Source organism: Neolamprologus brichardi, chromosome 9, assembly GCF_056152115.1.
Source record: "Neolamprologus brichardi isolate AB-2024 chromosome 9, ASM5615211v1, whole genome shotgun sequence".
Classification (NCBI taxonomy): Eukaryota; Metazoa; Chordata; class Actinopteri; order Cichliformes; family Cichlidae; genus Neolamprologus; species Neolamprologus brichardi.
This window is the reverse complement of record NC_142112.1, coordinates 28,762,704-28,772,194: the sequence shown is the minus strand read 5'-3', so window position 1 is coordinate 28,772,194 and position 9,491 is coordinate 28,762,704. Positions and strand designations below refer to the sequence as shown.

The 9,491-nt window shown below is 39.3% G+C and overlaps 2 protein-coding genes across 4 annotated transcripts in view; one reads left to right on the top strand and one right to left on the bottom strand.

Moving 5' to 3' along the window:
* Positions 1–1,302: 1,302 nt before the first annotated feature.
* On the bottom strand, positions 1,303–5,711 carry ralaa (RAS like proto-oncogene Aa). Its single transcript, XM_006794964.3, has 5 exons — positions 5,477–5,711; positions 3,029–3,274; positions 2,724–2,932; positions 2,297–2,471; positions 1,303–2,183 (listed from the first exon to the last, which is right to left on the bottom strand). The coding sequence occupies exons 2-5, from the start codon at positions 3,140–3,142 to the stop codon at positions 2,061–2,063; spliced, it is 621 nt and encodes a 206-aa protein (XP_006795027.1). The 5' UTR covers positions 3,143–3,274; positions 5,477–5,711; the 3' UTR covers positions 1,303–2,060.
* Positions 5,489–9,491, top strand: part of med1l (mediator complex subunit 1-like) — an 8,193-nt gene continuing 4,190 nt past the window's right edge. For 2 of the 3 annotated variants that reach the window (XM_087846257.1, XM_087846256.1), the window contains exons 1-10: positions 5,489–5,898; positions 6,049–6,140; positions 7,474–7,549; positions 7,631–7,932; positions 8,018–8,046; positions 8,190–8,261; positions 8,355–8,429; positions 8,619–8,695; positions 9,104–9,166; positions 9,276–9,387. In XM_087846257.1, coding sequence (XP_087702383.1) covers positions 5,892–5,898; positions 6,049–6,140; positions 7,474–7,549; positions 7,631–7,932; positions 8,018–8,046; positions 8,190–8,261; positions 8,355–8,429; positions 8,619–8,695; positions 9,104–9,166; positions 9,276–9,387 — 905 coding nt within the window. In that variant the 5' untranslated portion in view covers positions 5,489–5,891. The remainder of the gene's footprint in view (positions 5,899–6,048; positions 6,141–7,473; positions 7,550–7,630; positions 7,933–8,017; positions 8,047–8,189; positions 8,262–8,354; positions 8,430–8,618; positions 8,696–9,103; positions 9,167–9,275; positions 9,388–9,491) is intronic. The other variant, XM_087846259.1, reaches the window with a different exon arrangement.

Genomic DNA, 9,491 nt, shown 5'->3' with positions numbered 1-9,491 from the left:
TTAAACCGTTTCCAGGTTTCACATTTCCTCTTTGCAATTACACCAAACATTTTGCATAGACTCCAGTGTTGGGCACGTTATTGGTTGTGGCAATCTTTTAGTGTAAATGGTGAGCAGCTTACTATTAAGTTAACGATTGGTAGTGAATCAGAGAGAAAAATGGCAACAACCTCAACGTAGCTGTTTAACTTTACTGAAATATTAAAAACAAATAATAAGTTACTAAAAATAAATTATATTGTTCACAAGAAAAGAAAAAAAAAAAGGCTCAGTCATAATTTAAGAAACAAGGGGCAGTTTTCACAGTGTATTTTGGTCTATGCATTCTCAATTTGCCAATTTCTATACACTGTTTCAACCTTTGCCTCTAAAATGCCATCTACAAGATAAAATGAACACATTCGGCATGTTACTACAGCACTGTAACACAGGGTAGCCTTGCACAAAACGTAGCAAAGTAGAACGCCAGTGACCTCTAAACTCTGCAAATCATTGGCAGTCTAAGATTACAGGCAAACGGGATGAGTATGAGGGGATGTTTCACATTCACAATGGACAGAGAGGCAACAGTGACGCACTGCACAAGAATTACTAAAGCCCTCATAACCTTGCATTTCTTTCCCCAGGCGAATCAGACCGAAATCTCGACGCTTCCAGACACTCCTTTTGACTTTTGCAAAGACTGTAGTGCTTACTTTTGATGCTCATTACAGCAAGCTGTCATTCACTTCAAATAATAAGTGGGCACTTGTTTGTACTAGCTAGCGTTTTTTCTTTGGCGACTAAAACCTTTTTTGGACAAGTATCACCTCACGTCTATGCAGCCTGCAGTCTCGTTTTCATTTCATGCCTTAAAAATGATCTATTCATTAATTTACCCCAGCTTTCCAATTAAGGACTTTTCCATTTAACAAAAGGAAAAAGGAGATACAAGTTTGCAGATTAAATGTCAGGAAAAGTTATAAATGAAAAAAAAAATACATTTTTTACATGTTACAATGTGTTTCTTTGTTTTTAAAATTAAGATGTGTCAGCATGTAAGGGATGTAGTGTTATGGAATCACCTTTTATCTGAGCACCAGGGATTCCTTTATCGCAAAAAAAGACAATGCCAAGTGAGGTAAAACTTCTGACATGTTAGAATTGAAAAGAGTTCAAGTGTTGCAAAATCCCTCACAGATTCAAGGGTAACGATTAATGTCCATTGTGCATTTGACAAGACTCAAAGTCTGTGGGGTAAGGGGAGAGATTAGTGGAAACATTAGTGCGCTTATCTTACACTGGGTGATATGATAGAGAAGAAGGGAAATGTTTGACGTCACGACTAAAAAGAAGTATACATAACTGTACAACGTAGTAAAACTGAGGTGGAAAACGACAAATAGGAATGGCATCAAATTTTGTCTCGAGCTTTGATAATGAAACTTTTTTCCTAATTGAAATGTTTCATAGGCTCAGTGCAATGTTCATCTCCTCTGTGGCTCTTGATGAACTCTGGGTTGACACTACACTGCCGAGTCTGTTAACTAACCCTTCCTACCAAAGATGGTGGATTAATTAAAAGGGATTGGGGCTTTCCAGTACTGAGCTCCAGTTACATCTTCCCTGTTTAAACCTTGGCGCTTAGACTTTCATTTAAATCCTTTTTCAACTTGCACTGCACAGCTCTCTTAATATGTGTATGTGTGTTACACACACACACACACGTCAGACTTTACAATGAAAAGTTTTGGAACATTTCAGGACTTAGCCTCTCAAGCTTAGGTCTAAATTAAAAACACCACTGAATTATTACACTCTGTAATGTGGTCAGAGTGAGAAAGAGAGAGAGTACATAAATTATTTGGAGTGTCAGCACATAAAAAGTTAGAGCTATAAATGGTGTATGAAGTGCCACCTTACTACTTCCTGACACATGGTCAGATGTCCTGTTAACCAGGAACAGAAGGTCATGGTCAGGTATGGGCACAAAAAATTAAATTAAATTAAAACTTTTAAAAAAAAGCAAAAGTCTGAGAAATGCGTATGTACATAAGCAGCGAGCCTGCTCCCTCTAACGACTATAAAATACAGCATCTCTCTCTAATTCTCTTGGCCAAACTTTTACTTTTCTTCTTCCCGTTTTTCTCTTTGCTGTCCTCCATTTTTCTTGCCCGGATCTCTCTCATTAGGTCGAAAAAAACCTGTTAACAGGAGAACAGAAAAAACACAAGTGTTCACATTTCTGTGTTTATGTGTCTGTTTTGCTTGGTGTCAGCATAGGAAGGAATTATTATGTTCAGCAAGTTAAACAAACCTTGTCAACATTGGCACGAGTTTTGGCCGAAGTCTCCACGTAGCACACGCCCCACTGCTCTGCACGTGCCTTTGCCTCATCTGCGCTAACCTGCCGTCGGTCGTCCAAGTCTGACTTATTACCAACCAGGAGAAAGGGCACATTCTCATCCTCCTTCACTCGCAGAATCTGCTCTCTGCAAAAAAACCCCACAAACAAACAAAAAACAAAACTAAACAGGAAATCTCATTCAGCCGTGAATTATGTAAATAAACAGAGCGCTGCATGGTAAATGCACAAAATCCTTACTCATATGAGTCAAGTCAACCTGATGGAGGAAAAACCTTGACTTGTGATGATGTATCAAAAAAGCAAAGGAGGAAGAATAGCTTAATTACATCCTAATGGATGGGTAAGTGCTTCATTAAAAGAATCTAAGTGGCTGCACCTGAAGTCTACTGTTGCTGCAAAAGACTCCAGCTCTGTGATGGAAAATACGCAGAGGAAACCCTCGCCACTTCGGAAGTAGTTATCCCGGATGGCTGCATAGTCCTCTTGCCCGGCTGTATCAAGGATGTCAATTTGCACCTCCTCTCCATCCAGCACCACTTTCTTCCTGTAACTGTCTGCTTTAGTGGGCTCGTAGTCTTCAACAAACTAGAAAACAGAAAGAGATCCATTATGCCAGAGTTTTTTTTTATAAAAACCTCAAAACTGGAATTTCAGTTGAGTACTGTGATGTGAGCAGCTCACCTCATCATACATGAACTGGAGTGTAAGAGCTGATTTGCCCACTCCTCCACTGCCAACCATTATCACTTTGTGAAGGGCTAGAGAGTTCTGCCCTTTTGGCTTTGCAGCTGCCATGGCTCCGTGTACCGAGAGATGCAAGTATCAAAGGGAGAAAGTGCAAGATGGCGGGAAGGGATTGTGAAATGTGAGGACTGCACAAATCTGATCCAAAGACTGCAGGTCCAACAAAGGGCTGAATGATAGTTCCTGTGGAAAATTTAAAAAAGAAAAGAAAAAGAAGAGAAAGATGTTGCATCATATTTTCCAGTGCCTCCAGGTTCCATTTCTGCATTTTGATTGCACAGTCATCGTGGTCATAAATCCCAAACCAATAAAAGGCTTAAACAGCAGAAACTACAATTAGACTTGAGACGTCGTACAAAAGAATGATTCTCTGTAGCTTAACAAGAATGCAGGAAACATTGTCATGACACAAGACTGACGCATTAGAAATGCAAATTTATTTTCATTATAAATTCTGCTCTGAAGCCATTTGCCTGTGCAAATAGCACCTATCCCTTACTGCTTTAAGCAGTATTACTTTCCTCTTTACAAACGCGACCGCAATACCACTTGACCTGTTAACAATTCAGGCCATAAGTATTCAGAAGTAACAGAAATCAGATCACACAAATTGTAAACCTGGCTCTAATTTCCAGCTGTACATTTTGTTTTTACATCTTGGTTAGTTGTGAAACACAAGATGGAGAAAGCAATAGAAGTGCAAGTTACTACTGGTAGAAATATTACCCCTGGCATAATTTCCTCATACAAGAGACAAGAAATAATTTGCTTGTCCATGCAAAGACATTTACTAATAGTTTTTTATTTATTAATTTTTCCCTCTCAGATGTCTGAAGGTACACAAAGATTTGAAAGAGATTTATGAATATGTTGTCAGAGTCAGTTTTAGGCCTAGTCCAGCAAACGGATTCCTAACTTCTCCCGAGAAGCAAACTCTTTAATTCCTGTGTAAAAACAGTTGTTAAGGTTATACCAAACAAACGGGTCGAAACATGACCCTGACATCACAGATGCACTGGCCAATCTACAACATAGCAAAAGGGTACATTTTTTATAATCTTAAACCTCTTTTGCATGTTGCTAAAATATCGAAACACAAATACCGATTCAGAAAGGCGGCTTGTGGGTGCAGTACTTTTGGCAGCCAAGTTTCACTACAAATACATATTGGAGACTGACGACCAAATACTGCTTGTCAATAGCACAGAAAAGGTAACGTTAACAAATAAAGCGCACAACTTCCACTAATAGAACAGTTTTAAGCGAACCTGCCCTAAGAAAAGGGAGACAAGTTTTGAAAAGCTGGCAGTACTTTATATGTCTTTGACAACAGTGGATAAAATGTGACACATGATAAAGCCATTGAGCTCTTTTCCATACTGGACTGTCCAAGAACACTATGGAAAATGCATACTGTCCAGAAATGTGTGCTCAAGCCCTTTCCTAAAGGCCAACACAAACCCTTTTTTGTGGGTGGGGGGGATCAGGGATAAGCATGGGCTTGCAGCCAATTCGTCACTACACAAATTAACATAAAAGGTTTATTTATTGCAAGTCAATAGTACTATAAAGAACTGAAGGAGTGTTGCTTTACTTTCATCTTTTAAAGCTGCAAACATCTCTTAGCAAGTTGTTTTGAGTGGAAGTGAAAAGGGAACTATTAACGGGTCAGTCGTTCTGGGCTTGGAGAGGCGTTTAACAACAATTTCTAAACAAACCCAAGTCACCTTATGTAAAGACAGGGAGACTGTAGAGACAATATTATGCCTTCAGTTTTCAATCATCAGCACAAATGTGGGTGGAAAGCCAATACACCAGTTAGACAAATTAGTCAGTGAGTCATTATTTAGCAAATAAAAAACAAACAAGACGCCACACCATAAGCACACCAAGAATACTATACACAAAAAACTATACATAACATGAACTGAGAAATCAACTATTTAACCAACTATTACAATAAAAGATAAACTAACACAGCAAATGTCAGTGTACACGTCCTTAACAACAACGTTAACTTATTAGCAACTTAGCTGGTTGACTGCTGGGCAATGTGGCTAACAAGCTAACTATGCTACCGGGCAGGTAAATGCCACCTGACATCAAAGTAACATTTCAGGATGAAGATAACATCTGAAAGACACGTCTCTAAAAGCAGATATTCTGCAACAGATGTTCGCTCGTTGCTTCCAAACTCAGTAGCTTCCTCGTTAGCGAGGACGAGTGTGGACACACAGAAGGGGGGGTAAAGGGGAAAAAAACGGCTAGCGAGCAGCTAATCATAACTAAATGATGCGACGCTAATAAAACTGAAAGACAAGCAGGGCCCGTTGCACCAGTACCATGTCTTGTATTGACACAAATCCAAAAATAAACAGCACTCACCTTGGCAAAAGGTCTGATGAAGCGGAATTTAAGGTGGCGAAACGAAACGACTCAGGTAGCTACTTGTTAGCTCATGGCTAGCTTTCTGGCTAACTCCAGAGACCCGGCTGGTAGCTGTTAGCAGCAGACTGACTGCACGTCCTGTGGGCTTGGCTCCGACTGACAACGCCCGCCTGCCTGAGAAGCAGACAGCGTCTCACTTTGACTTTAGTGTGTGAGTGTAATATTTTCTTTCAGACAAAAAAAAAATAGCCCCCGGGTATGGACATATCAGATAATTACCCTCGCAGTTGAGCATACAGTACAATGCAGATTAGGAACAGCGGATGAAAGGTACCACATAACTGATTAACTGGCTAATCCGCATAAATAGTGGCAGGTTTGTTCAAAAGGAGAAGAGTGAAGAGATCTCCACATGCCAGGTATGTCGGTTTGAATATAGTGTTCTCACTAAATAAACACATAATTTAAGTTAAAAAAAATGCGCAAATGTAAACAAAACATCTTAAAATGGGAATAAAGTTTAATTTTGATTTTTTTCCCCATCAATCTCCTGTTTTTCGACGCTTTAGTGATGATGGACAGGGTCATAATTCCAGAGCTGCGTTTGAAGTTTGCAGAGAAGAGTTGGCCTGACACTTTTCAGCTTGTCCGAAGGTGTATGGTGAGGCAGACTTCACTAAATAAAAATGAAAATGCCTCTACTCGAACTGAAGAAGCTTCTCGGATGAGAGGTGAAACGTCTTCAAGTAACTTAAAGAAGTCCAGACGCTTTTCTTTGCAAGCTCCTTTGACCTCTACTCAAATGGTCTAATTGAATCATTTGAGTCATATGGTTAGGTGTTTATTTTTTTTTTTGTTTGTTTTTTTTGTTTGTTTTTTTTAAATCTCATCTTACGCAAAAGAGATTACTCATTTTTATTTCTAATTTAAACTAAGACCCCCTCCTTTGTTTTGTTTGGGGTTTAAAGGGGATACGTTGCGTTATGTGGCTGGTTAGTACATGGCTCTGCTAATATGATAATGTGGTGTGAACTGGTGTGGCTATGCACTCAGAATGAGATCATTCATCCTGGAACACATACGGCTTTGTTTTTTTTTGATCAGCGGTCTTTTTCTTCTTCTTCTTCTCTTTTTTTTGCATTAACTGGTATCACTTAAGCTACTTGGATTTACTTATCAAGCAAATGGTACAGTGTATGGAGTAACGCCTTCAAATCAAAACAAAGTAGTTTGACTCTGGGTTGTTGGTTATCTTTATGGCATTGGCTTTGATTCCACTATTTAACACCATCCCTTTTGGCCAGACATGCACTACTGCTGGCTTAATTAATTTTCCTTTGCACTATTTATCGATTCTTAAATAGAGGATGTCCCTCTTGTACATGTATATTATTTGCTTAGAGGTTTGAGAGTTCAAGCACTGACATGAGGCAAAAGGGCTGTACTCTGTGCAGTCACTATTATTATTGTTCTATCTGTATGCTGGGCCTCTGTGAGAAGAGAGGGTTGGTTAGTTTTCTTTAGATTTGTCATGGGTGGAGCAGCAGGGTAGATAATACTTTTGGATTAATGTGGAGTGGAGCTTGGCAGTGGTCAGTCTCTGGAGTGTGTTGAAGAAATGTGATTACTTGGTGGTCTGAAGTGATGTGTGGTCCAAAGGGATAAGGCATCTGGGGCTAGTTATCCATTTCTCTTCCAGCAGTGATCTTAAAGAGAACTTATGAAGAAGTGGGGTTCTTCTTCTTCTTCAAAAACAATTAAGTACAATATAATTTCAAACTCCTAGTTCCAAAACATTTGTTTCATTAAACACACACATCCCAGTATGAAAAGCATGCAAATGTCAGTGTTTTCCTTGAGATGGTGTCATGCAGTTTGTGTTGCATGGTGAGATGGGCAGACAGGACCAAAGGCTGTTTGCACAAGACTTTGCTTTTGCCATACAAACGGTCCATTGTTGTTTTCTTTGTCTCTCGCCTTTGTTCCTATAATAGGAGAAATCCAGAGATAAATCCAGATCCCGTGAGCCACTGGAAAGATCCCTGGAAAAACTCCAAGAAGAATCAAACGGTATGTGAGTAACATGTATTTTGTTTTTTTTTTTAAGTATTTTTACTTTACATGAGTAAAATGAATCTCATTATGTTTCAGTGTGCACCATCAACACCACAAAGCTCCGCCTGGAGATTATCGCAAAACAACAAGGGTATAAAGCTGACCTCTGTGGCTTTGTTTTTGCTTTAGAGACGCATATCTTTCCTCATCTGTTTTTCTATTCATCTACTGTGATGACACCTTGTTATCCATATGAATCTTTTCTCCCAAGGTTGAGTTTTCATTTTGCTGAGGCCACGTGCTATTTATCAGCTGATTTATTCTACGTTGAGGTATTGTTGTTGCCATGTGGTGAAGTGGGGGAGGTGAAGGTGGTCCACCACGGAGAATCCCCTGTTGTAAGTGGACTGTGCTGTTTCCAGCAAGTCATTAGAACTTCTCTCCTTTTGCTAATCATGCTGATAAAATAAAACTGTCTCTTAGCCCAGTGAATCCCTGCTTCAGCTGCTAAGGTAAGGGAATGGATTGCATTTAAATTTACATTTTGCTTGCAGTAAGCAGTGCCATTATCCACTAAATTTTTTTTTAAGAGCATAATGACAGCACTAATGGTTTTAGCTCTATTTGCTGATTGTGCTACTTTCTGGGTGCCCAGGTCCAAGAACTTTGCCGCCTTCTCCCTGAAGTTACAAGGCCTCTTTGCCCAGTACAACATCCCTGGAGACAAGTGCCTACCTCAGCTTGTCAAATATTCTTTAGCTTTTATAAATCTGAGGCTCTTGTGATCATTTAGCCATGTGTTCCCTTTTTTCTTTTCCAGTGAACTTAAATTAAAATTGTTGGCATCTCTACAGTGCCTTGGGAAAGACTTATGGAAAATCGCTCATTTGCCAAGGTGTGTGACAAAACAACAACTTTCCAAAAGTCTGTCTGCTTAAAACAAAATGAATTGGTGTTCAGTGCTTCAATTTAAATTTCATAAACCAAAACGCATGTATATGAAACGATCAGGAGAGTAAATAATTGTAGCTCTTCATATAAACTGCAATTTTTTTTGTTTGTTTCTTTTTTTTCCTCTTTTCAGGGAACAAAAGTATTCTGACCCTGAAATGGACTTGATAAACAATGGCAGGATTGGGGATTTAATCATGGGAGAAGAAGGTATAGTTACACTTGTATATTAAATTGGTTGTATTTAAATTATTCAAATTAAATTCTAGATCAAGAGTGTCAAATATAAGGTGTGGGGGCCAGAATTGGCCCAGTAATAACTCCAATCCGGCCCACTGGACAACTTTGGAAAATGTGAAAGATGTAAAACTTTATTTTCACAAGTTTTACAACTTTCCTTCTGATAAACACCTCCCCCACAGTCAACCACACAAAGTAATGGATAAACAATTAGGTGATGTAAAAGTTTTCACTGTCTATTATAGAAAAGTCATTAAAATTGAAGTTAAATGTATTTACACTGACAGAAAGGGAAGTGTCACTGGTCTGGCCTAATTAAGAGGAAACTAGGCTGAATTTGGCCCATGGTGTAAAATGATTTTGACATCCCTGTTCTAGATTGTCCTTTCACCATGCGGTTCTTTATTCCTCCGACCAATGGAACGAAAACTTTGGTGTCAGGTAAGCTTCTGAGTTAAAAACGTGATAAATTGTGTTCTCTTTCATTCAGTTCATTCAATACAGGTGTCTTCGGAGGTGTTAAAATTAATAGATTTTCCTCAAATGACAGAGTTGAATCCAGTTGTTCAAGCCGCCCAGGTTACTGTAGTTGTCAGCGATGTGACCCACAAGCTTCAGATGGCATCTGTGGTCCCTCAGCCTCCCCAGCTGGATCCTCAGGGGTATCGGCCTGCTTTCTGATTTTTAATCTCTCACCCAGCGGGACACGTTTCATTTTCCATTTATGAGTGAGTCTGACTGTCACTAGCGTTGGTGTTAATGGAGT